The sequence below is a fragment of the Otolemur garnettii genome, unplaced genomic scaffold (genome assembly GCF_000181295.1).
Source record: "Otolemur garnettii isolate 467f Iridium unplaced genomic scaffold, OtoGar3 scaffold00021, whole genome shotgun sequence".
Taxonomy (NCBI): domain Eukaryota; kingdom Metazoa; phylum Chordata; class Mammalia; order Primates; family Galagidae; genus Otolemur; species Otolemur garnettii.
This window is the reverse complement of record NW_003852416.1, coordinates 426,210-453,591: the sequence shown is the minus strand read 5'-3', so window position 1 is coordinate 453,591 and position 27,382 is coordinate 426,210. Positions and strand designations below refer to the sequence as shown.

The following is a 27,382-nucleotide window of genomic DNA, read 5'->3' as shown; positions in this document are numbered from 1 at the left end:
CTGCAGCCTGTGCCCTGGGCAGGGTCAGAGCTGAGTCTCCACGTGGGACTGCCCAGGTACATGAAGAAGGCAGTAGGGTTTCTAGCCTCTGTTAAGTGTCTGGAATATTCTTTGTAGCCTAAAGCCACCAGTTTGAAATAGGTCATTTCTCTATTTCAGTGGACTTTCATGGTCTTTGCGTCTGAAAATTCGAGTTGGACTAGCCCTGCAGCAACTGTAGAACTTGGGGAAATGTTCAGGTGACAAGCGAAGCCCTCCTGCAAGCAGTGCTGAGGGAACAACGCCGTTTCCTGCTTTCGAGGCGGTTAGGGCTGAATTTTCAGAGGGGGCCCAGTGAGAATCCAGTTCCCAGATGTTATCAGGACCTGTCATTTCACATGCTGCACAGGAGAGTGACTGAGATGACCGACACCCCCAGGTGCACACACTCTGCTCTGGAAACTTAGTGCCACGTGCCTACATCCATTCACACAAAGACCTGTGCGTGGTCACACCACTGGATGTCCTTGGGACCTCAGACTCTAATGGTCCCAAAGCAGCTGAACTGCCCCCCCCCCCCACCTTCCACTGGGCTTCACTGGAAGTTTCTGGTCAGAGGCCGCCCTTGCAGCCCAGAACCTGCTCTAGGCCTCACGCTGCCTGGCCCAGATCTTCCCCTTTCTTTCTCAGGTTCTAACCTTGCTTTTGTGTTTTTCTTACAGAGTTGGATGATTACAGAAACTCCTATGAAATCGAATATATGGAAAAAATTGGCTCTTCCTTACCTGTAAGTGCTGCCTCGGGCTGGTCAGGGACCCACTTTCCTGCTTACAGGGCCCCTGTCCTGTGCAGAGCGGCTCAGGGAGCTTACACCCCAAGTCGAGTACTGTCTGTGCCCATAGCACCCCGGGTCGGGGGACGACAAGGAGGGCCTGGGGTTGTGGCTGGAGGTTTGTGCTCTGTCCACTTCATTTGGCATTTTCAGGGAGAGTGATAACGCAGTTAGGTGTCCTGCAGAATTACTTCCCTAGACTGAGCCAGTCAGAGGTCACTTTAAAAAGGGTGGGTAAGGGGCGCTCTTAGTTTGCCTTCGACAAATTGGTTTTAAATAACTGAATATTGTCTGTTTGGGCACTAAGCCTTTCCTGCCCTTTTTAAGTGGGTATAATGGGCAGCTGTATCCCGGCTTAGGCACCTGCTGCCTCTCGGCGTTTTGTTCCGAGCGTGACATCTCACTGTTGTCTAGCGATGCCCTCAGCGGCATCACAGGAGGGCCTGCTCACAACACTGAACAGCTGTGGATGTGGTGCTTTCATCCTTATCTTTCTTTGCATCATTTAGAGGTTGACGTGGCCAGTTTTAAACCCCAGGTTGCTATAAATTCGGCCCAGAGGGCGGGCAGGAAAATGTACCCATACACAGACCTAACTCAAGCGCCAGGTCGATAAAGTCCTGGCTTCCAGAGGATAGTGCGTGGAGTTGGTTACCCTCCTAGTGTGTTGCTCACAGAGTTCACTCACCTCTGTGGTCACCGCTGTGCCCTTGAGGCCACGTTCCTACTACTGAGGGTCAGACATTTTACCACAGAAGTGAGCACATATGTGGTTTGATGTTTTTTATTTAAATGGATTGAAATCACAAGGTGCCCCTTTTTGGGGGGCACCGTCTGCTGACCAGTGTGCTGACAGGCCTCAGGTAAATTTCATGAAGAGTGTGTCATGCTTAGGAGGTGCAGAGCCCTGTGCCTACTGGCCAGTGCAGTGGCTTCTTGGGGGACCCAGCAGGGGGTGTGGAGGTCGTCCCTTCACTAACAGGTGCCAGTCCCCATTTCTGGGCTTGGCATCCTGCACGGCACAGCCCCTGTGCACTAGTCCCGCCAAGCTTCTCTCCAGGCCTAGACTGTCCCTGGGCTTACCCAACTGTAGGCAGCCCTGGACTTCTGTTTATCCCCAGTGGCCAATGTGGTTCCTGTTCCAGCCAGTAAAGGTGATGGATCATACAGATCCATCAGCTCATCTTCCCCTTGTGAATTTCCTCCTACACCCTGTTGAGCTTTCTCTGCCTTCTCTTTCCCTCCCATCCTCCCCACCTGGCTCCTAGACAGGCCCCACTTGATGCTCTCTTCCTGGTGGCCCAATGGAAACGAAGGCTTGTCCCTGATGAGTTACTTGTGCCCTAATGAAGAGTGCTCCAGTTTCCATCTCAGAGGCACATTTTGGCCTCTGGTCCCCAAGCTGATCTGTGCCTTTTGTCCCTGCAGCAGGACGATGATGCCCCGAAGAAGCAGGCCTTGTACCTTATGTTCGACACCTCTCAGGAGAGCCCCGTCAAGTCTCCTCCCGTCCATATGTCGGAGTCCCCAACGCCGTGTTCAGGGTACGACCTCTGTGATGGGCGAGTTGCAGGTCAGGCTGGAGGTGCCAGCCCTCTGAGCTCCTTCCTACTGTTCTCCTGGTGCCATTTCCCTGGTGCAGATCCAGGCAGCCCATGTTTCAGTGTCTTGATGTCCACAGGGACACTCATGTGTTGGTTTTGGTACTGGCTGCCTTTGGGACAAAGGCAAAATCCTCTAACAGCTGGCCATGCAACACCCCCATATACTCCCATCCCCCTTCTGGCTGAGGGGGTTGGGCAGTGTGTTCAGTGCATAGAGCCTGAATTCCACCTCCACCCTTTACTGGTTGTGTGACCTGATAGGAGCCACTTGACAAACCCCCATGTGTCAGGTTATTTGAGTGCAGAGTGAGAGTAATAATAAAACAGACCTAGGTCAGGTGCCATAGCTCTCACCTATAATCTTAGCACTCTGGGAGGCCAAGGTGGATGGATTGCTTGAGCTCAGGAGTTCAAGACCAGCCTGAGCAAGAGTGAGAACCCATTTCTAGAAAATAGCCAGGCGTCGTGGCAGGCACTTATGTATAGTCCCAGCTACTCGGGAGGCTGAGGCAAGAGAATCACTTGAGCCTAAGAGTTTGAGGTTGCTGTGAGCGATGATGCTACGGTACTATACAGAGGGTTACAAAGTGAGACTGTCTCAAAAAATGCAACCTCATTGGGACTTTGGGAAGATAAAGAAGGCTATCAATCTTCCAGAGTGTTCTCGACTGTTTAAGGGGGGTAGGATACCTGTCTTCCGAAGAGATGCTATGTGGAAAGCTATTCTCAGCATGCCCGGCACACAGCATTGCCTGATAATCGTGCATTACTGACGTGGGTGTTGATACTGCATCCCTCAGGTCCGTGTTCTGCACAGTGTGGTGATGGGCCGTGGTGTAAATGTGGGGCATTGCTCTAAGATTTGGACCTTCCTTTCTCTCACTGAGCAGGAGTAAAGGCTCTTGCTTTGACTCTTAAAGACACCCTGCAGGGCAGAGTGTGCCCAGGGAAGTGAGATAAATGACGACCATAGTGATGTTATCATAACAGCAGCAGTGGCCTGTGATGGGCATCGTGGGAAGTGCTTTGCAGACATGCAGCCTCTCATTTAATCTTCACAGAGAGGTGCAGTGTCTCCATCTTACAGAAAAGGAAACTGAGGCACAGTACCCAAATCACTTCTAGTGTACACAGTCATGACCTGGTGCTCTGTGACCTGCAGAGCTCATGCCCATAGCCAGTGGCACCTGGGCTGGAGCTGAACCTGGACTACCCTCTCCTTGTGACTGCCCAGCCTGGCCATTGAAGGCCTGGTCCGTGTCTTCCTGTAAATCCAAGGTCACTTACACAAACGCAGTTGGGGCTTCAGTGGGATTTCCAATGAAAAGACCCTAAAGATGCCTTTTGCTCCCCAGATCAAGCTTTGAGGAAACTGAAGCCCTTGTGAATGCCACAGCAAAAATCCAGCATCCTGTCACACGAGGATTACCCACCAACCAAGAGCCACACTTGCAGGTGCCAGAGAAATCCTCCCAGAAGGAGCTGGAGGCCATGGCCTTGGGCACCCCCTCAGAGGCAATTGAAATTGTAAGTGGAATCGGAAGGGAGGATTGAGGGGACGAGGGTTGGACCAGTTGGCTACCATCGCCAAAGGGGGACAGGCCCACACTCACGTGGCTCCTGCTGTGGGCCCCACCCTAGAAGTTAGCCTAGGAGACCCTCCACTGTGAGGGTGAGGGAGAGGCTCTCCACTCACTAGCCTGGCTTGTCAGTTCTCACCCAAGTGCTCTGCTGCCTCCCAGGGATTTTATTGACTGGACTCTTGCTCTGGAGCCATCACCAGTCAGTCCTCTGCCTCTCCATCCTTGGCGATGGAATCAGGGGACACCGTCCTTTCGAGGAACAGTTGGTTAATTGGTTTTCCTGGAACTTAGGATGGGAAGCTTTTCTGTTTATAGAGCAGAACTGTCCCTTTTCCCCTCCCAGCCCTTGCAGGGGAACAGAGAGCTAAGCTGGAGGCCCCGGCCACACAGTCCCTGAGTGTTACACGCGTCCATATTTGGTTGATGGTCTCCCTAAAGTAGAGGGTGTACATGCTAGGTCTTCCACACACCTAAAAGGGACCAGCCTTCTAGGTGGATTTTACTGAAAATTTTTTTTAACCTCCCTCCTAGCAATCTCTAAGCAAGTTTGAAGCCATTGACTAAGTATGTTGCTTTTTCTGTACTATTATTAGCAGAATGTTCATTTGTTTCATGCATCAGATATTTATTGCATTCCTATTATGTGTCTAGTTGTTGGACGCTGGGGCAGCTACTGGGAAATTAATAGTGAGCAGAAGAAGGGTCTGAGATATGAGTTAGTCTGGCACATGGGTCACCTACAAAACTGGCTTCTCATTTCGAAGTCTTTCTGATCTACCTTGAGATGCTTTTTGAAAACATCTTTCCACTATTTAGAAAATGACCTTTACCAAAACCTTACATCTTTTGATATTTATACTTGGAGGTATTTTCTGGATGAGTTATGTTGTGTTTGGAAAGCCGGTCAACTAGTTTGCCTTCCACCTGCTGAAATTTTCAGATAAATAAGCAAAGAGTCATGGAGCCCCTACCCAATGGTTAGGGAGTGAAGGTGGCCTAGGGTTGGTGGGAGGGAATCAAGGCTCCTGCTTTGGGGGAGGGGTTGGGCCTGCCACTCTCACCATCTGCACAGGTGGGGATTAGTCCAGTTAAGAAGGAAAGTAGTGGTGGCTAATTGATGTTCTCTTGAGCATTAAGGCAGAAAGGTCCAGCAGTAGATGGCTGCATGGCCCCGGCTTGGAATCAATATCACTCTGTTCTCTATTTGTCTTGTGTGTTTTCCTCTCTGCCGGCCTTCAGACGGCTCCCGAGGGCTCCTTTGCCTCTGCTGACGCCCTCCTCAGCAGGCTAGCTCACCCCGCCTCCCTCTGTGGTGCACTTGACTATCTGGAGCCCGACTTAGCAGAAAAGAACCCCCCAGTATTCGCTCAGAAACTTCAGGTTTGTAGCCCACGTGTGACCTTTTGGGAGTTTGTCAAAACCTCAGTAGAGAATGAACCCCGAGTCCCAAATGAAATGAAGCAGGGTTTATGAGGGATGGCTGGCAATGTTCCCAGCGAGCTCGCTTCCCCTCAAAGACGGATGCACGTGGTATCCTTTACCCCAGACGCCAACGTTCTATAAACTGTGCAATTACGTATTGAACAAACTGTTTCTATTTCATTTTGAAAATTGGGCCCAGTCATTTTTTAGAAGTATTGGTAGCCCCCAAAGCAGTTTCTGTGATTTATTTGCTGAACTAAGGATATTAGATCACTGTGGAGCCAACTGTTTATATATATCTATGAGGCTATCCCAGACTCCCACTGAGATAACGTCAGGGCTTGGTCCCCATATGGGACAAAAAACAATGGTCTAGTCTGTACTTAAATTTGACAAGTTAATTTGATATCCTCTGGACTGGGACGTTCAAAGCAAACCTAGAGAGATGGTTAAGAACAGGCATTTGAGAGATGTGGATTCATTCATGGAAATGGTTGGCCAACCTTTTAAAAAACGAGAGGAAAGAAATCAAAGAAAACAGTGCAGTTTTCTGCACTGTTTCTGCAAAAATTCTGCTCCCCTCCTGAAAATCACTTCATTGGTCAGCTGCATAATACTTCCCAACAGACATTCAAAAGGGAGATGGTTTTAAAAAAGGAAATTAAACACATAATTTCATGATCTGCTGAGGTGTTCATTGTGAAAGAAAGGTGGAGCGTGTGACTTTCCGGGGTACTGTCATGATACATTTACACTGCACATTCATTCCACGGATGTGGAAAACACTGACGAGTGTCTTGCTGCATTTCCCTGTGGTTTGCTCGTGCCCCGCCGCACGCGCGAGCAGGAGGAGTTAGAGTTTGCCGTCATGCGGATAGAAGCCCTGAAGCTGGCCAGGCAGATTGCGCTGGCCTCCCGCAGCCGCCAGGACGCCAAGGTACCGGTTTGCCACAGTGCGCTGCCTCCTGAGAATGTGGTGTGTGCCGCTGGGGTCCAGAGCCTGCTTTGCTAACCATCCATCAGGCGGGCATTGTCGGTGTCCGAAGGAGTGGCATTTCTAAAAGGCTGAAAGCGTGACTTGTAGAGATGCACACTGAGCATGTGCAAGGATCCATTTAACTCAGACACGAGGGCACAGGGAGGATGGCAGTGCTGGTAGCAGGAGAATGTGAGAAGCTGATGCATAGGGTCAGTAAGATTGCAAAGTGAGAGGTAAACTAGTGGATGCTGACTTAACGGGGGGATAAGAATGATATCCTTGAGGTTATTATTATTATTATTTTTTGCCAGGGCCGGGTTTGAACCCGCCACCTCCAGTATATAGGGCCGGCACCCTACTCCTTTGAGCCACAGATGCCACCCGAGGTTATTATTATTATTTTTAATGCAAGTATCATTTGCTTCTCTGCTGAACAAAAATAATTTGCAACTTTTCTGTTTTTCTACAAGTTAACCTATAAGTTTAGTGAGCGTGGGCCTCACCAGTGATGATAGTAACTGAAGCCAAGACATGGTCCTCTGGCCATGGAGCCGGAGGAATCCTTTCTGTGAAGGGCAGATAGTAAAGTCTCTGTCACAACTACTCAGTTCTGCCACACTGTGTGAAAGCAGCCCCGATAGTATGCAGATAAAAGGTGTGACTTTTTTCCAGATTTTCTGTTTTTTTATTAAACCCGAAAGGGCAGGGGCCATTTGACCCGTGGACCAGAGTCTGCCGACCCTTGCTTTTAGCGTGGAGTGTGAATTGACAGCTTGTGGAAATCTTTTTGCCTAGCTTGCAGGTTTAGGGTAATTTCTCCTCACGGTTTGAGTTGCTGTCGCTGCTGACATGCACATCATTTGTGTCCTTCTAGACCTTTGCCCCACCTGAGTTGAACAACCCAGTGAGCCAAGTGGGTCAGACCAGAGCTGGACCCACCTGTGCTCTATGGGTTTGAATCAGTTACTAAAACTGTCTGAGCCTCAGTTTTTCCATCTGTGAGATGAGGCCAGTGACAGTGAGTTTGCAGGTTGCTGGGAGGACTTTAGGTTGCTGTGGGTGTGCAGAGAGTGGCACCGGGCCTGGCACATAGTGAGTGCATAAGAGAAAGCTGCTTCTGTTGGCTGACACTGCATTTTACCTCTGTCAATCAGAGGCTCACCGCATCTCTCTTTGGTGGTTGAATTCAGGTCCCATTTTACAGACAGGAAATGGAGCCAGGTGACAGTGTTTACTAGCCTGGTGGGGACTAGAACTGAGGTCTCCAGATGGGAGCCCTGGTCTGCCTATCTGAGTAAAAAATAGCTCATCTTCAGAGGAGGCAGTGGTCTCCACCTCTCATGCCTGGGACAGGAGCAGAAGTTTCAGCTTCTGCCCTGAAGGCCCCCACTCATTATCCCCCTGGCCATAGCCGAAAGGGACACCCCTCCCAGACAGCAAGTTCCCACCCTATGGGTGTCCAGATTGGGAACAAAGGGACCAGGCCAGGGACAAGAATGTGTATAGACTGGTGATGTCCTTGTTCCTCTTGCCAAACCATAAACTTAGAATAAATTTGCAAAAAAGTGAGATTTTTTTTTTTTAGAAAGTGTTCAGCAGTGAGACTTTTTCCCCCACTAGATTTATTTCTCAGTATTTTGTTATCATTGGGAAGTGCCTTAAAGACAGAATGAATTGCGTAAAGTCTGGCCACTATAAATCTAGTATGTTCCTGTCCAGAAGTTTGGGGCAGAATTGAGCATGTTCTGATGAGTGGTTCAGATTGGATCTGACGTGAGGCGAGTGTCTCATGTACCTGCCTCCTTCCCCTGGGAACATGCCAGAGACAGCCGTCAGCAAGAATCAGCCAGGAGATGACTTCCTGTCAGTTACAACTTGTTCTCAGCCCGTGTGTCCCAATTTTGATTCAGAAAATAATGTTATATTGATCCACTGAGCGTGGTCAGAGAGACGGTCCAAGCCACCTCTTTCTGTATTTTGCAAGTATATGCTCAAGAAGTGTTTCTTGGGAGTAGAGCTGTCTCGGGATGTAAGGAACATTTATCTCTGCCTTAGTAACTGGTATCATTTTTGTAAATGTATATTATCGGGTATCTCTGGCCCATGGGAAATAGATGCCATTACGGTAGCTGAGCAGCCCGAGGATGATCCACTGGCCTGAACTCCATCAGATCCTACTGACTTACTTTTTCATATACATGCCTGCCTGCCCTGCACTGCACTGGAAACTGCTGCTACAGAGAGAAGCCAGCAGCTGTGTATCCAATTTGCCCTTTTTTTCTGCCCATGTGTTTCGACTGCAGGTGACATAGCTCAGTCTTTTTGGCAGTGTGGTCATAAAACTGTTGCTCGCAAAAAAATGGAATCACTTGGTAGGAGAAATATCCTATTGAGAGATAAAAATCAACATGAAAAAGAGCAGGGAGACTCCCCACTTATCCTTTGAGCAGCTTCTTCAACTTAATTTCTTTCATTTTTTTCTTCAAGGCAGAGTTTGAGGCATCAGCCTGGCTCACAGCAACCTCAAACTTCTGGGTTCAAGCCATTCTCCTGCCTTAGCCCCCCGAGTAGCTAAGATTAAAAGTGCCCACCACCGCACTTTAATTTTTCTGTTTTTAGTGGAGATGGAGTCTTGGTCCTGCTTAGGCTGTTCTCAAACTCTTGAGCTCAAGGGATCTTCCTGTCGTGGCCCCGCCCCGAGCACTTAATTTCTCTGTAGATGGGCAGAGCTGAGCCTTCTAGGGACACAGGGTTTTCTCCATCCCAGTAGGCATTAGAAATGAGGGACAGTCCTCAGGGTCAGGAGCATGCAGTCCCATTATTATCCACCTTCCATGTGTTTCTGGCCAAACTGAATTTGGTAGGTTGTGTCCTCTTGGGGATGAGTCTGACCAGGGTTGCTGGTGATGCCTACTGGGTACCAGCCCTGAATATAACACTCAGCAGGCCACTAGGCCCTAAGCAACAGGGCTGTGTGGCTTTCAGGGGCTGCAAGGCATAGAGGGATTGAGGTAACTTGTGTGAATAACAGATACTAAGTGTGATCCCTGAAGCTGCTGACTTTTCTGGATTATGGGGACCGGTAGAAAGACTGAAGGCTGTGTCTGGGTAACTAAGGAACGAGGTCACACAAAGAAGCTTCAGGAAGGGAGCAAATCCCAGCCACAGGCATCATGGGCAGGAATGTGGTGTGGGTGCCCAGAGTCCTCTGAGAGTTCTGGCTTAAGAGGGTCAGATGCCCATGTGAGTGGGAGAAGGGGTTGGGTCTGGGGCAACCTGTGTGGTTGGTGAACAGCCTGTTGGAGAACTTGTGGCCTTTGCCTGGAGGCCTGAGGATTATGAGGCCTGGTCTTGACTCAGGTGGGGTCAGGTGGGGCAAAGCACAGCCAGGCGGTGTCTGCTGGGGCCCTCCGTGAGAGGGCGTGGTGCTGAGTGCCTTTGTTGCATTTGCACCTCCTGGGCTTTGGGACCCCTACTGTCCGATCTGGACAAGACAGCACCCACTCTTCTGAAGACGGTAGCACTTGGCCTGGACATCCTCTGTGGACCTAGCCTGCACACTCCCTGTGTCATCTCCTCAGCTAGTGGTGACTCTTGGTCCTCACCCTTTTGTGGCCTCCTAGCCTAGCTTTCCCAGCCTTAGGTGCTCCCCTTGGAGCTGGCCTCTGACTGGCCCTGGGGACAGGGATTCTGTCACATTGCCCATCCCTGAGCCCTGGCAGCAGAGACCTTACCATAACAGGGACTGAGCCAGGTAAGCGACAGGACCCCACCCCTAGACCATAGCTGGAAGGACCCCAAGCACAGGCCTGGCCTGCAGCTCTGAAGGGGGTGATGGTGGCCCAGTGACCAGGGACTTTTTCACAGGACCCAATACTTCTGGAGGTCGGAAGGTGGTTGCAAGGCCAATGCTTTCTGGGTTGTGGCCATGCCACATTTCAAATTATGATCCTAGTGGCTTTTTTTTAACCCTCTTAAGTAGCAAGTGGGGGATTACATGAGAGAAACAAAGCTTAATCTAAAAATATCTGATCCTAAAATATCAGCAAAAGATGATCCTATTAATTTCAGTTAGCAGTTCTTGGTTGTAAGAAAAAACCAGGGTGTGTACAGTGAATTCCATTAACACAGATACTCAGGCAGTAATTCGAGTGGGTTCTGAAGTCATCTGTTTCTTTATTGAAAACACCAGGTGGCCTGGATGAAAGGAGACAGCTAATCACTCTATAGGGTGGTATCTTTTGCATCCACTTAGAAGCCGCATTGTTTTCTTTTTTTCATTCCCTATCTTGTTTTACAAAGGATTTGGGGTAGCTTAAAGATTATTAATTCCTTCATTGCTCATATTTAGTTTCTGCCCACTATGATGAAGTTATTTTTAATTCATTTTTCTTTTCACTTCAGGGAGCAGGGGTCGGGATTGAATCTCATTCTGGGAAAACATTTGGCCCAATCCCTCAGATCCTTAATTTTTTTCATCTTCAGAAGAACCAGGCTGAATTTGATCATGTCTAATGTTATTTTTATTTTGAAATGCTATTGTTCTCATAATTTTTTTTGAAGAACATGTTAGTTCATTTTTTTTTTTTTGAGATAGAATCTCACTCTGTTGCCCCAGGCTAGAATGCTCTAGTATCAGCCTAGCTCACAGCAACCTTGAACTCCTAGGCTCAGGTGATTCCCTTGCCTCAGCCTCCGGAGTAGCTGGGACTACAAGTACCCATCACAACACTCAGCTAGTTATTTTATTTTTAGCAGAGACGGGGTCTCACTCTTGCTTAGGATGGTCTTGAACTCATGAGCTCAAAGCAGTCTACCTGCCTTGGCCTCCCAGAGTGCTAGGATTACGGGCATGAGCCACTGTGCCCAGCCAATGTGAGTTTAATTTGAGTGACAGGAACCGATTTTTTTTTTTTTCCTTTTCAAATCTTGTTCAGAATTTTGTGTTTATGAATTTTCTCCATAAGGGCAAATATTGAGTCTCCATCTCTCAGGATAATTTTCTGGCCACTCCTGAGAAGTTCCCTGTATAAGAAGTAGAATTGCAGAAACCATTTCCAATCAGCAGAGATTGTGTATGAGAGGCTCTGACCCTGTGGTCCGGTGATGCCCTTCTGCTGAGGGCCTGAGACTGAGAAGAATGTGATACCCTGCATTTAAGTGAGCGAATCTCCCTGGTCTGGTTTAATGTGACCATCTCTGGCTGGTGGATCACTTGGGTCCCACTTCAGTCAGGGTCAGCCTTGAGTAGTCCAGGCCATGCAGGGCAGTGAATTCCAAGCTATATGAGTTTTCTTCCAGGACAGCCTAAACCATGTAGTTGACCTTGCATGTGTTCAACTAACTACTCCTAACTCAGTCATCTCTGGTCCTATCCATTAAACTTTTATCTGCATTTCCTAAGCGATCTCCATCTCAAGGTCACTTCCCTTGATGCAATAGTAAGGTAAGCTGCCTGTTCTTGTCATTGAACAGAGAAGTGCTGCTGGAGTGTCTTTGGGTACACCCTTCCCGGTTAGCACTGGCTCTTTCAGCTGCCGTCCATTCTAAGTTCTCATCATGCTTTCCTCAGACCATTACACTATGGTGTACTGTTCACTGCTCAATTTATTTTCAGGATTTCCCAAGAAGCAGTCCTGCTCCCTTGCACCCATTGACTAGGACTCTAGTAACTAGGGTGGGGGTTTGCCTTGGCAACCATGGCAACACGACGAGGTTAATGCATAGGACTGAGAGTGTGGTTGGTGTGATGCTCCTTTGGCAGTAGAAGTAGACTGACAGCCTGACTATGCTGGTTTCTGGTGCTCCTAACACTGCATTTCAACTGTGTTGCAAATTGCTCAGCCTTTTGTGCAAAGGAAAGGATGACCACAGAGCCCTCCCCACCCCTAGGAGGCTGATGCTCGCCGCAGAAGGCTGTAAAGCCTCAAACCAATGTCAGTAGGGTAGTGTGGGGCGGTGGATTATTGTCGAGGGTCTGATAGCAAATGTGGATATTCTGTCGTTACTCAGTTTTTAACTTTTCTGTCGACATAACAAGCTTAATGGCAACACACCTCAAATATCCGAAACTCTAGCTTGCCGGGGGCGACATCAGTTAGGAACCACAGTGGACATTAAGTGTTATGTGAATTGCATCCTTTCAAATGGAGCTTAATAAACTCCCCACCAAACTGAAATGTGAGCAGTCTTTACAAAAATGATCGAGTCTGTGGTCATTCAAAACTAGCCAAAAGTAGACTAGAATTCAGCATCATTCACCAGCGAGATTCTGTTTTGGAAGTGGAGCCTGTTGGCGAGTGACCTTGGTTCTTTTGCACTGTGTCTAAGTGGCTCAGCGTCTGATAAATGGCAGTGATATACTGGCACCAGACACACCTGACTCCAGGGCCTCCAAGGTCCAGGGGCCTCTGCCATTAGCCCCATTGTCTACCCGCCCAGGTGCGAGATGGCAGATCTCTGCAGATTACACTTGGCATTTCCCCGCTCATACGAGTCTTTGCATCTTCTCATACTTTTGATGTTCTTTGTTTCCAAACCATACAACCAGCCCATTCATGGGAATATGAATGCAGTCTTCATTGTCATATGATTAATGTTAACCTTTTTTTTAATTTTTAATTAAAAAATCATTCCACAGAGAGAGGCGGCTCACCCAACAGATGTCTCCATCTCCAAAACAGCCTTGTACTCCCGCATCGGGACCGCTGAGGTGGAGAAACCTGCCAGCCTTCTGTTCCAGCAGCCCGACTTGGACTCCGCACTCCAGATGGCCAGAGCAGAGGTATTGTGGCATGTGGCTTGGTTTCCCTGGGAAAGGGCCTCTTCTTGCCTCATATAGATAAATATGTGTGTATATACATCTCCATGGTCCGCAAAGCCAGTGTCTCTGGGGACAGACTTTGTCCTCTGAATACTACACGCAAAAATGTGTGGCAGACCTTGGGTTTTGATCTTCCTAGGCATCATTGTTGAATGACTTTTTATAGCCTTGTTGGATTCGTGACAAAAAGCATACTCCATTCATATGTGGCTTAATTTCTTTTCATGTTCAGGAGGGGTTTTCTGAATGTCATTGTGGTTTGGTGTAGGAAATTCTAATTCCACACTTACTTGCTGTCTCCTTGTCATGGTCTGTGAATTGCTCACATTTGAATTCACTCACATGAGGTTAACCTTTCTCCTCGTCTCCCTCTTCTTCATTATTAGATCATAACCAAGGAGAGAGAGGTGACAGAGTGGAAAGATAAATATGAAGAAAGCAGGCGGGAAGTGATGGAAATGAGGTCAGTTGTGGCGCTCACCCTTCCTGGTGCCTGAGGGATGCTTACCTGTGGCTTGCTAATGGCTGGCGCTGGTGTGGTCCAAGGAATAGTGTCTTCTATAGACGTTCTTGGCTGGGCACAGTGGCTGACACCTGTGATCCTAGCACTCTGGGAGGCCAAGGTGGGAGGTTGGTTTGAACTCAGGTGTTCGAGACAAACCTGAGCAAGAGCAAGACCCCAGCTCTACTAAAAATAGAAAAAAATTAGCTGGGCGTTGTGGCAGGTGAATATAGTCCCAGCTACTCAGGAGACTGAGACAAGAGGATTGCTTGAGCCCAAGTGTTTGAGGTTGCTGTGAGCTGTGATGACACTGCTGCACTCTACCCAGGATGGCGACACTCTACCCAGGGCAACAGAGTGAAACTCTGTCTCCAAAAAGAATTAAAAAAGTTCTCTTTTCTTTCTTACACACGGCTCATAATTCTACAAAAGTATTTTTACTGTATTATTAAAATGGCATGCACATGAGTTAAAGAGTTTACTCAAATAAATAAATGGATGATGTAAAACAGATCTCCCTGTCCAGCCTCCAGTCTCACAACCCACAGTAACTGTTGTCTCCTGTTTCTGGTGGATCCTCATAAAAGCATTTTCCACTTCTCATCACAAATGTGTGACTGTATCTATATGGCCTCCTTTTTTCTCCAAAATGAATGAGAACGTGCACTATACATTCATTTGTCTTGACCCCTTTTCTTGTCTTACCAGCATATCTTGGATGTATCTATCTCTTTGTGTTTAACTGGTGCTTGATGATTCATTCTATGGCTATAACACAGTTAACCAGTCTCAGTGGATAAACATTTAGGATGTTTTCCCGACTTTTATTATAGTAGAAACATAATAGCCACCACATATAGTGCACTTAATTACCATGGTGGGTGCTACTTTATTATCCAGGGAACCCAAAGTGCTTTAGCTGTGCTGCCGGGTTAAGTAGCAACCAAACTATTCAGGTAATCGCATGCCCTGATTTCTAGGTCACAGTGACGTCTTCCTGAAAGCTGTCCTGGTAGTTCCTTCTTTCTGCCGATGCTTTCCTGTGACGGCTGCGGGAGGTTAATCTTAGTGTGCTATTTCTCTTGCACGTGGAGGCCCTGCAGTTGCCTTGTTTTTAAACCTCTTTCTTTTCTTCTTTTGGGGGGATGGATGGCTCTTGTTTTTTTCCCTGTGCTGAAAATGAAGTAGGGCATCCTGGGAAGGCCTGAAGTTCTGTCTCTGATTCCTTCTGCCTCCCCGGGAGAGCTGTAGCTCTGGGGGCCCCAGGGAGTGCTGTTAACTAAGTGATGTGGGAGGGTTTCAGGACGTCACCAGCTGTGCAGCTGCGCTAGCATTTGATTGCCTGAATGCAGCCTGTAGGCCTCTGGAGCCAGACCAGGCAACAGTCAGGCTCTGCTTCCTAAGTGTTTTGGGGCGTCTACTAAACTCTATGCCTCACTTTCTTAACCTGTAAAATGGGGATAAAAATCTGCACCTCAAGGCAGCAGAGCACTGGGTTATATACAGAGGTCCTGGGGTCTCATCCCTGGATTCACGTCCTGGCTGTGCCACTCAGCATCCTGGAACTGTTTCTGAAGCACACTGTGCCCCCGCGTCCCCATCAGCAGTACCGCTGGGGACGGTGAGAGCGCCTCCTCCGAGGGTGAGTGTGAGGATAAAGTGAAAAGACAGCACAGCTAAAGCACTTTGGGTCCCTGGTCTCCCCACACTTCTGAAAGGACACATCTGTCACCTCCTCTGTTTCCTCAGCAGTGATGGGTTTGGATAAGGCAGCCTCAAAGATCCATCATAGTTTTGTGATTATGGGATGCAGGGTGGAGATATTTAGTCATAGAAAACACGGAGGTGCTTCCGTGTAGGATTTAGAAAGAACCTACTAGGCTCATGTCACAGTTACCTGTCTTGTTGTGAGTCTGTGCCTGGGTGAGTCACTGACCTTGAGACCAAGATTGAGAAGCCAACTGTGAGGCCTTCAGACTTTGCAGAATGCATTCTGGTTTGGTTTTCCTTTTGCAATCATTGAATTCTCCCTGCAGCCCAGAAAGTCAGGGTCTAGAGCAATGGTTCTCAACCTTCCTAATGCTGTGACCCTTTAATACAGTCACAACCCACAGGTTGAGAACTGGTCTAGAGTAATCCTTGGTGCACCAAAGCGTGAGCAGGGCCACACAACAGCTGGAGCTCAGACCTCCTGACCCCAGGGTCTTTGTGGTCCTCTGTCATCAGGGTCCTGTATTTCTGGTAGTTAGCACCTCTTGTTTTTCTTACGGGGAACAATTATTTATGGATACTATAGATGAAACCCTGAGTTTTTCAGAGGTTTACTCTGAAGATTGGCCTTGGGGGGAGGGCTTCTTCATGTGCTGTCCTTTCACTGGGGGGCAGCTGGGAAGGAGTGTTACCAGTAGATCTTAGTACTTTTGTGCATCTACTGTTCATTGTGGCTATCCGGGAAGTGCTACTTCAGGCCCATCCCCTGCTCTGCAAACACAAATAACAAGCAGCCTCTGAGTCTTGAGGAGCTTCTATTCCAGTTATGTTCAGTGATGCCAGACATAGGAGATGCTTTGGGAGAAGATGCAGGTAAAAGGTTATGGAGTTCCCTAGGGGAAATCCAGGAAGGCTTCCTGGAGGAGACAGCATTTGAATTAGACCTTGAGAAACAGCCTGTGAGAGACAGAAATACAGAGGGGAGGTCAGCAACATGGGCAAAGCCAGGGAGGTGAGAAAGCCCAGGGAAAATAAATCTTTTATTCTCATTGAGCTGCTCTGTTTGTGAGATGGTGTGGGAAGGTGTAAGGCTGATGAGGCGGTTGGGCCAGACGCTACGGATGGCTTCCATTGTGAGGCGGTAGGTTTGGCTTTCTTTTTTTCCTTAGTGGGCGGTGGGAGATGTCGAGGATGTTGCCCAGGGGACTGGTGTGTTCAGAGTCATGAGCTAGGGAAATGAACTAGTTCAGGTGTGCAAGGAGAGGGCCAAGGGCGGAGGTCACAGGTCACCCTGGAAGTGTGAACCTGACCTTGACAGACAGGACTGGTCCCTCTGGACATTGGTCAGGTTCTTGATGTCCAGCACTGGGGGCTCCTGTGTGAGATTGAAACTCCTCCCGTTGTCATGGCTCCATATGTCTTTACTTCTCTTACAGGAAAATAGTGGCCGAATATGAGAAGACCATCGCTCAGATGATAGGTGAGTGTCCCCAGCCTGCCCTGATGTCTGTAAACATGGAGAGGCCTTGGAGGATAGCTCAGAGCGGGCTCCTTGTAGAGCACAAAGTCCTTTGGGGAGGGACAGAGCGTCTCAGAGAACGTGGGCCCCACTCCAGGGCAGAGAGCCTGGGGGTCTCCTGGATACACCAGCTGGGATGTGCTGTAGTTCGTTCATACCTGTGGGGAACCATGGGGGTCACCTCAGTAGCCACCATTTGACCCAGTTGAGGACGGTCCTCTTCGTGAGAAAAGAGATTTGGGTTGGTTCCTGGGATGTTTGGGGACCTTTATTGCTTACGGGGAGAATAGGAATCAAATCCCTAGACCCTAATTTAGTTTAGACTCAGGTGACAAAATACCCCACTCCAGCTTTGTGTGAAGGGCTAGCAAGGATGGTAGATGGTGGGACAGTCGCCCAGCTCCACTCCTCCTATGACCACAGAAGACCCTGTTTGCTGGTCACAGCACTGTTTCCCAGCGAGATTGCACACTGCCTCAGAATCCATCTGAGCACGGTGTCCCTGGCAGCCAGTACTGATGGATCGCTTTGGCCCCAAATAAAAAAAGGTCTCAAGTGAAAGTTGCACACACCTGGGCCTTTTTTCCTTTTTTTTTTTTTAAATAATGAGACATTCATGGAGTTTGAGGCAGATAGATGGCTTGAGCTCAGGAGTTTAAGACCAGGGTCCCAAATCTACTAAAAATAGAAAAATTAGCCAGGTATTGGGGTGCATGTCTCTAGTCTCAAGCTACTCAGGAGACTAAGGTATAAAGATTGCTCTAGCCTAAAAGTTTGAGGTTGCTGTGAGCTATGACACAGGGTACTGGACCCAGGGCAACAGAGTGGGATTCTGTCTCAAAAAAATAAACAAAAGTAATAAACAATGACAAAGATCTTCGCAGAAGTTCCAAACCCAAGGTTTATATACTAGTGATCACTACTCAGAAATGAAGTTATTGTGACTCTTGGGTGGAGGGATTGCTTGTTGATCCATTTCTCTATTTATTTGCTTAGAGTTCATGATTATCAGGTTTTGTTTTGTTTTGTTTTAGACAGAGTCTCACTATGTCGCCCTTGGTAGAGTACCATGGCATCTCAGCTCACAGCAACCTCAAACTCTTTGGGCTTAAGCGATTCTCTTGCCTCAGCCTCCCAGGTAGCTGGGAGTACAGGCGCCAACCACAGTGCCTGGCTATTTTTTTGTTGTAATTGTCAGTGTTTGGCAGGCCCAGGTGGGATCCGAACCCACTAGCCTCAGTGTATGTGGCCAGTGCCCTAACCACTGAGCTATGGGCGCCGAGCCTGATCATCAATTTTTTTTTTTTTTTTTTTTTTGAGACAGAGCCTCAAGCTGTCCCCCTGGGTAGAGTGCTATGGCATTACAGCTCACAGCAACCTCCAACTCCTGGGCTCAAGCGAGTCTCCTGCCTCTGCCTCCCAAGTAGCTGGGACCACAGGCGCCCGCCACAACGCCCGGCTATTTTTTGGTTGCAGCCGTCATTGTTGTTTGGCAGGTCCGGGCTGGGGATTCGAACCTGCCACCTTAGGTGTACGTGGCTGGCGCCTTAGCCGGTTGATGATCATCAATTTTTAAAAGATCTTTTTTCCTAAGCGTATATGGAGTGAAAACTCCAGGTCACTGCAAACCATAGTACATGCCCAAGTTTGACACTGTGCTGCTTGTATCTGGCCCCCCTTTCTCAAACATTTGGATGTGCGAGTCACATCACTCTTGTGGCTTGTCCTAAAATACACATGTAACAGTAGCCTCGAGGACGGTGGAGAGGCCAACAGTTGAGTGCTTTCCATTCGAAGGAGCTTGGAGTTTAATTTGTTAGAATGAAGCCCATTCAGGTGTTTCTGAGGTTCAGTTTCATGGTACCTGCTTTCTGTCAAAATAGAATTTCTTTATTAAATTAAATTGGTATCAAAATTTATGAACACATATGGATGAGATAAAAACAATTTTTAAACTCTTGGAGTTTAAAATGCAGGTAAAAATAGTGAGGATGACGGATTTATGTCTTCCAATATGCAAAGTTTGGCAAGTGGAGCTCAACCTTCTGTCCTCCCTGGAGTCCTGGGATGTGAGAACATCACTTCCGCCTACCACGGCTCATCTGGACACCTCCTGCTCCATCTCAGAGTCGTATATTATTATCTTTGCCCTTGTGATGACATGTCAGCAAATGGTGAAAGGGGCCAGAAGGGCATGAGCTTTTGCTCAGAGAGAAGGCTATCCAAAGTGATCTTATACTGCTCAGCCATTGCTCAGCCAGCAGAGTTGACAGGAACAGATGTTCCCTCTTAAAAATTAAAAGCTTCAGAACCTCTTGAGTTGGCTCAAGTGGCCTAGGAACAGAAAGGTCACTTGACTCTGAGACCTTCCCTGAAGAGTATTGGTAGATGAGATGGGCCATTTTCAGTCCTAGACAATCTGAAGTGTAAGTACAGTGTGACTCCAGCCCTCCCCAACAAGGTGACCTGGTGTGTTTGGCTTGAGGGGCACTCTCTTTCAGAGCTATACACAGCCCCTGTGAGCATTTTGCTGTCCTCAGGAGCACTCCCGGGTGGCACCGGTGGACCCTCCCCGCATCCTTGCCTGGAGCAGTGCTGTCACACAGGGTGGGATCTCACTGAGCGCCTGCTCCTAATTCACTCATTCACCGTCCTCTTTGTCATCCATTCTTCCAGAGCTTTTCTCATCAGAGAGTTGGTGGGTTGGTGGTTGTCACTGTTGGAGGTCATTAGTGAAAGTCACCTTCAATTTCAAGGTTCTTGTGGATGACAGCAGAGGGCTGAGGCATGGGTGGGACTTGCTGTAGCTATGGGCAGGATGTAGCTCCTCTCTGGTCACTCACCCAGCATCCTTTAGGGAAGGGGACACTCCAGCCCAGAGGGTTGGCAGCTCAAGACCAGAGTAAACACGATGGCATCTTAAAGTCAAAACCAGACCCACATGGCACCTGCCGGCTCTTCCTGGCCCTGGGGTTCCAGATATTTTTCACAGGTCTCCACACCAGGGTGACGTTGGTCTTGCCATTATTGTTCATTCTTGTGAAACTTGACTAAAGAGGACATGTCTTATTAACCTCAAATAGTGATACTTAGAATTCAGAGCAAAAAGAGACCTCTGTGCTTTCTGCATTCCAGGTTGTTGCAATTGATTTTTTTCTGCTTTCCTAACAACTGCCCTGATTCTCTGTTTTGCTTTCATTTTCCGTTGCTTCTTGCCCTTTGCTTGCAAAACAAACAGGCAAGCCTGGTAAGTAAAGCTTTCCCCTGATTTGACACCTGCCCCCTGCAATCCTTGTTTGTTCATTTGTTTGTTTGTTTTTCCGTTTTCGTTTCTTTTGTTTTTGTGTATTTGCTGCATTTCCCATGTGATTTAATAATGTTTTGCCTGAAAAGCCGGAAAAATCTTCAGGGCCATTGTTCTGTACTTGAGTCCAGAAGGCCTTTGGTTTAAGGCTGATTTCCTGATTTGAAGAACTTAACTGCATTTGTCATTTACAAAAAGATTTGTGAAGTATTCTTGCCTCCACTGTCTCCTGGGAACTGGACAACTCTATTTTTATAAGGATTAGGGAGGGAGGAAAGGAAACCTGAGGCAGGCGAAGTCTTGGGTACAGGAAATCAGATGGTCTAGGTTTGATAAATGGCGCCTTTACCAAACCAAGCGAAACGTATACATGGGCTCAGATCAGCCCAGAATGTATGCTGTACAGTGGACTGGGAACTAAGGAAGCAGCTAAGACTCAAAGAATCAAAGCAAACATTTGCTTACTAGTGGGACTTTGAAACGCCCTTTCCTTTAGGACAGCGGTTCTCAACCTGTGGGTCGAGACCCACAGGAACTATATTAAAGGGTTGCGGCATTAGGAAGGTTGAGAACCACTGCTTTAGCAGTCTAGATGTAGCAAGCAGATTGCTAGCGATTCTTATTTTTCTCTGTTAAAAACTTGCCCTTTACTAGTCACCGTGACATTCCATCACACTCATTCAGCGATGACTGTTGCAGGATTTGTTATGGACAATGATGCCGTTGATAACAGGCCCTTCCTCGGTATCTAGGGCAGTCTCTCGTTCAATCTTCACCCACAAGCTGTGAGGTCTAAGTACCATCATCCCCTGTTTCTAGTGAGGAGGCTGAGATACCTGCTGGGAAATAAGAAGCCAGGATTCCAACCCGGGCAGGCAGACTTTGGGGCTGCTTAGCCACTGCGCTGGGCAGTGCTGGGCTGCTGGTAGTGAAGCCCTGAAAGGCAGGGCAAGAGGGACATTAGGCACCTTCTAGGCAGGTGGCTCTCCGGGCTGGTCCCCAGGCCAGCAGCACATCTGAGTCATGGGGGAGTTTGTCACAGGTGCAGATTTTTCTGGCCCGCCCACCCCAGACCTGCTGAGTCTGAATCTCTGGGGTCTCCAGCTGAATCAGGTGCACACACATGTGTGAGGAATTTCGGAAATGAGGCCTTGGGATCCAGAGAGGTCAGGACTTTGGAGCAATCTTGTGTCGGGGCTAGAGCTAAAACCCAGAATGTGGCCCTACCACATGGTGAGAATATACCCATCTCCAGGGCACGGCAGGATGCCGATCAATCTGCACATTTAAGAGAAAGACCTGTGCCAAAATCTCCCATGACTAGGGGAGCCCGTCCTCCAAGGTGTCACCTCAAGAGGCCCATGTGGAGAGAAAAGTGCTGATGATCAGGTTTGGAGTGTGGGTTTGGGCTCTGTCACTTACTCAGTGGATGGTGACTTTAGTTTCTCAGATTTGCCTCTGTGTTCTCCCTTCTGCTAAATGGGGATGAGAAGACCCCCACACCCCCTCCCCAGGTGGTTGTGAGGCTTCAGGTCATTCATTGCATGGACATTAATAGAGGCATTCTGTGTGCTGGGACAGAGCAGTGAACAAAACAGACCCTGGTGTCACCCCCACGGAGCATGTGCTCGTCAGGGAGCTGAGCAGCTGACACCTGCACGGGCACACGTGCTTACACACGCGTGTGGACACATCTGGTACAACTAGTGTAGCCCCTGCTTGAGGGGGAGGATTGTGGAGAGTGGCAGTGGGCGGTCCCCACTCTGGGGGGGGGGGGACGTGGGTCGGAGACCTGAAGGGAAGGGAGCCCTGGGAAGCTCGAGGAGGGGCCACCTGTGGAGTTGGAGGCCTCGGTGGCAGGAGTGGAGGGGCTGGGGAGGGTAGAAGGCAAGCAGGCGAGTGAGGATTTGGATTTCCAGTGCAGGGGGAGGCCGTTGAGGGGGTCCACACAGGGTATAACGGCCTGGTCTGCACTTTGGGAAGCTGGGTCTGGCTGCTGGCTAGGAACAGTCAACCAACAGAGCAGTCAGCATGGTGTCTGGGACACATGGCAGGGCCCAGTGAGTACTGACGTCCAGATATGGCCCGTCCTGTGGCAGCCAGCCTTCAGAGACAGTCCTGGGCAGTGGGCAGCCCCCTCCCAGGAGTTCTGAATGGGGGCTTCTCCCTTCAAGAGAGCACATGATCCCTTACCTACCTGGGCTGGGAGGTAGACCAACAGAAAGAGCCTTCCTCATAAATCTGGAAAGGAGTTTTCTAGACATTTGGGGCAAAGTACTGACATGAGCTGGCCGGGGTTCAGAGAGGCAGGCTGAGGGACTGAGCTGTTCCTCTCACCAGGTCAGCCTCTTGGAACTGGGTCAGACGGAGAGGCTCAATGTGTCAGAAATGGCTTCACGTTTCCTGGAGTTAAGACATTGCTGTATCAAAGAAGCTGTCGGTTTCTGTGTGAAATTGAATTTCAGAGACAGCTATGTGGGCTTTGGATTTCTGGGGCGTTGTAAAGATTCCCAGAGACCCACTCTCTGTCTTGTTAGTACTCGGGAAGGCCCACCCCTCACAGCCCAGACCGCAGCCTGCCTGGACCCCTAATTCCATCAGACCTTATGAGTCTGTGTGCTGTCAACAACCTCAGAGTCCCTGGGGTCTCCCTTGCAGATCCCTGAGGGATGCATTGATTGGGTTAAGGAATATTGGCTGATTTCTACCCCATGAGAGATTGCACAGCCCAGGTCTGGGATGCTGAGCCTGTGGGTTTTATTTCTTTAGAGACAGTCTTGGGGGTTGGGGTAGGGAGGCTCTGGGGTGTGTTGGTTCCCAGGAAAGGCCGGGGTTTGCGATGCTGGTCAGGCTGACCTGCATCTAAGGCCTTGGCCAGCCCCAGAGACCCAGTTCTGACTCCCTGGGCTCTAGCGTCTGTCTTCTTTCTCTCCTACCAGAGGACGAGCAGAGAGAGAAGTCAGTCTCCCACCAAACCGTGCAGCAGCTGGTGCTGGAGAAGGAACAGGCCCTGGCTGACCTGAACTCGGTGGAGAAGTCTCTGGCTGACCTGTTCAGGAGATATGAGAAGATGAAGGAGGTCCTGGAGGGCTTCCGCAAGGTGGGTCAGGGGCAGAGCAGGAGGCAGAGCAGGAGGCAGGGCAGGTTGGGAGAGATTGTAGGGGACCGCCAAGGGGAGTAGAGGTTCCGAGGTCCATTGTGAGCTGCCTGTCAGAGGGGGGACCCCACTAAGGGGGGTAGAGGTTCCAAGGTCCATTGTGAGCTGCCTGTCAGAGGGGGGCCCCACCAAGGTGGATAGAGGTTCCGAGGTCCATTGTGAGCTGCCTGTCAGAGGGGTCCTGGAAGGCGGGGAGGCTTAACCCTGCATCAGATAATTCCTAGGGTTCCCACCATTGCTGGGCCTCTCTTTTCATGGGCTCACCCCATCCTCTCTCATGTCAGAATGAAGAGGTGCTGAAGAGATGTGCACAGGAGTACCTGTCGCGCGTGAAGAAAGAGGAGCAGCGGTACCAGGCCCTGAAGGTGCACGCGGAGGAGAAGCTGGACAGGTAAAGCCACCAGGATCTGATCCCAGGGGCCACCCAGCAGCCCCTACCGTGGTGGGCCGGAAGCTGACACTCTGACATTGGCTTGGAAGGGGGCGATCCTTATGTACTGTTGCTGAGACTTGTGCAGAGTGCACACTCCCAGCATCATGCTGATACACGGAGAGTGCTGCATGGGCCAGGAGCTGCGTGTGGTTCTCCTGAACTTCTGCACTTGGGAACGGGGCCAGACCAGACCGTTGTCCTTGGCCCAGAGGTGGGAGCGGTCTCTGATGACCTACAAGGAAGGGTGATAACTACTGAACTCCCTGTTCCTGCCAGGGCCAACGCTGAGATCGCCCAGGTTCGCGGCAAGGCCCAGCAGGAGCAGGCTGCCCACCAGGCCAGCCTGCGGAGGGAGCAGCTGCGCGTGGACGCCCTGGAAAGGACACTGGAGCAGAAGGTACCTGGGACGGCTAGGGATGGGGGCTGCTGCTCCCAGGACAAATTCATGCTTTGTGAGCACACCCTTGACTCCCCCAGGAGGACCCAGTTGGATGCCAGCCCTGTGAATGACTTCCTTAACACCTTTCCTAGGAAAGGGACATTTATCACCCTTCTCATTCCCTTTCAGCATTCATTCCTGTGTTGAATATTTATTAAGCACCTACAGTGTGCCTGGTGTGGTGCTTGGCATTCAGGGTGTCACTGGGGAGTGGCTAGGGTGCCCACTAGGCCCCTGCCAGTGGCAGCCAGCTGATACAGAAAATGGGTAGTGTCAGGGCTAGGTAGGCCCCCAGCTGTCCTCTAGTTCCATGGACAGGGGCATCTTCCTGAGGTCACTTATCGTGTGCCCAGGTTTCCTGGTTTTGAATCTGGTGCTCTGTCTGCTGTGCACCTGACCCACCTGAGAGCAAAGCCACACCCACCACAATAGAGGGATCATCCTGTTGGATCCCCATTTTTAGAGGATGGAGATGTTGCAAGATCATCTGTGGTGGATAGATGTGGTTGGTTCCCCGTGATTAGCCTTCAGTGGACAGACAGGCAGGGTGTGGTTTGAGGCTCACCTTGAAGCTGCCGTGTGTCTGCTCCTATATCTCTCTGACCTTGGTATCCACAGCACCACCCATCCGGCATCCTCCAAAAAATGCTGGTGACCCCCCAGCAGTGGAACTGCCCATCCCTTCTTGTGCTTATTTCTCAAAAAAGTCACCAAAGGGCTCAGCCCAGACCATCATAACTTCATTTCTAGTTACACCCTTCAGAGGCAAAGGGGAAGGAACCATAGCAGTTAACTCTCTGTGCTGGTCCCTGTGCCAGGGAACTAACTGTACATTTCTTACCTCTTTTAATTCTCAGAAAGTCAGACAGTATCAGCTACATTTTATTTATTTACTTTTATGTCAATAGATTTAGGCGGTACGAGTGGGTTTTTTGTTACAGGGATGAAAATATAGTAGTAAAGTCAGGGCTTTCAGTGTACCCATCACCAGCATACTGGACCTGAGAGGGAGCTAGTTTTGATCCTTAAGTACATTTTTAGAGGTAAGGAAACCAAGCCCCAGAAAGGTTATGTAACATGCCCAAAGTCACCCAGCTAGAGCTGGGATGTATCCTTGGGTTGTTTGGCTCCAGCTCATTTCTCTCACTCCTTTAAATAACTTAGGGGGTACCACGTGGCCTGCTGGACCCCATCCCCCCCAAAAGCCCAGTGACCATTCTGATTGGCCAGACTTCAACATCAGCAACTTCTATCCCATCTTCCTTTTCAGAACAAAGAGATAGAGGAGCTCACCAAGATTTGCGACGAACTGATTGCCAAAATGGGGAAAAGCTAACTCTGAACCAAATGTCTGGCCTTGACCGTTGCGTGCAATATGAGCGTCGGCACACTGCTGTTCCTCCGACCACATGGACAGGTTCTGTTTTCACTTTTTCGTATGCACTACTGTATTTCCTTCCTGAATAAAGTTGAGTTGATTGTATGCAGTACAAAGGAGACTATCAGAACTTCTTGCTATTGGTTTGCATTTTCCTACTATAATTCATAGCAAGTTGACCTCAGAGTTCCTGTATCAGGGAGATTGTCTGATTCTCTAATAAAAGACAAATTGCTGACCGTGGCCTTGCCCTTTTGTACACAAGTTCCCAGGGTGAGCAGCCTTCGGATTTCATATGAACATGTACAGCGTGCATAGGGACTCTTGCCTTAAGGAGTGTAAACTTGATCTGCATTTGCTGATTTGTTTTTAAAAAAAAAATGCATGTTTGAAATAAAATTCTCTATTGTAAATAAATTTTTTTCTTTGGATCTTGGCAATACGTGTGGCAATGATTTATTTCCTGGGAAGGGCTGAGTCTTTTCTTGCTTTTGTTAAATACTGGATTTGTTCTTTTCCTTTCCTCTGCCTGGGCTCATTTCTTTGTCCGTGGATTTTAATAACATTCTCTTTGATATCATGGCTGGGTTTGTAGAATGAAGCCTATGAGAAATACTGACTTGGCTGCTTAAATAATTAAGCAAGTGCACTGGATTAGCTTAGGTTTAGTTTTTACAAAGCCTCTTTGACTTCAAATCTATTTCCTTTTTTGGGTCCAGGAAGTAGCAGGCTCTCACTCTTCTATCCAGTCCCTTAGTGTGTGAAGCTAAGAATGAACTGTGCGTTGTCCATTCCCTTCTAAGGGATTAGGATGGGGTGAGCCATTACTGATGGGAGGCAGGTAGGAGCTGCTCTGGAGATTAAACTAGCAGCAGCCCTGTCCTAAGAGTGGTTCGTTGCTCCTGGGACCCAAGCTGCAGGGTAGGGGGAATGTATACCCATTTCCTGGGGCTGCTGTAACAAATCACCACAAACTTGGCGGCTTCAAACAGCAGACATTGGTTCTCGCACAGTTCTGGAAGCCAGAATCGAAGTGTCAGTGGGACTGGTTCCATCTGGAGACTACAGGACAGACTCTGTTCTGTGCCCCTCCCCACTTCCTATGGTGGCTGGCCTTCCTGGGCCTGCCTTGGCTTGTGGCTTCCTCACTCACATTTTTACCTCTGTGTCCACATGGCCTCTCCTTCTTTATAAGATCACCCAGTCATTGGATCAACCCATCCCAAGTCTCACTCAAGATCCTCTATACTGCAAAGACCCCATTTCCAAAGAAAGTCACATTTGCAGGTAGAGGGGATTGGATGTGGATGCATCTTTTGGGGGAACACTGCCAGTGGGGTGTGTGGTGTGGGCTGTCTGCTTTAAAACAGATGGAGACCCTGATGGCCCTGAGCTCGGCCATCCCTCTCACTGCCCAGGCACTGACAGTGGCTGCTCTTCTGGGCAGGGCCAACCCACCCTAACAGGACAGACCCTAGGGAGCCTCAGCTGTGGCGGGTGGGATAGAGTGGGGTGGGGGCTCTTCTGTGACTTATGGATTGCTTTGAAGCTTGGCTGTACCAGGCAGCACCAAGGACAGAGGGGTGCGTACCTGCTGTCCCCCTGGCAGCGCACTCTGGGGATGCACAGCATGTTGAGGGCTGTGAGGTTGTTTTATTTCTGCTAGGCTCCATCTGGCAGACCCTGCTTCAGAAGCCAGCCTCTGGTGCCACCGAGAC

At 49.2% G+C, this 27,382-nt stretch overlaps 1 protein-coding gene across 3 annotated transcripts in view; it reads left to right on the top strand.

The window, feature by feature from the left end:
* Positions 1-26,104, top strand: part of TACC2 (transforming acidic coiled-coil containing protein 2) — a 78,117-nt gene extending 52,013 nt beyond the window's left edge. For 2 of the 3 annotated variants that reach the window (XM_012803649.2, XM_012803648.2), the window contains 11 exons: positions 702-766; positions 2,240-2,355; positions 3,771-3,942; positions 5,238-5,378; positions 13,040-13,183; positions 13,609-13,685; positions 16,871-16,914; positions 23,197-23,357; positions 23,699-23,805; positions 24,124-24,244; positions 25,557-26,104. In XM_012803649.2, coding sequence (XP_012659103.1) covers positions 702-766; positions 2,240-2,355; positions 3,771-3,942; positions 5,238-5,378; positions 13,040-13,183; positions 13,609-13,685; positions 16,871-16,914; positions 23,197-23,357; positions 23,699-23,805; positions 24,124-24,244; positions 25,557-25,622 — 1,214 coding nt within the window. In that variant the 3' untranslated portion in view covers positions 25,623-26,104. Of the gene's footprint in view, positions 1-701; positions 767-2,239; positions 2,356-3,770; positions 3,943-5,237; positions 5,379-6,267; positions 6,358-13,039; positions 13,184-13,608; positions 13,686-16,870; positions 16,915-23,196; positions 23,358-23,698; positions 23,806-24,123; positions 24,245-25,556 lie in introns of all 3 variants that reach the window. The other variant, XM_012803647.2, reaches the window with a different exon arrangement.
* The last annotated feature ends 1,278 nt before the right edge of the window (positions 26,105-27,382 follow it).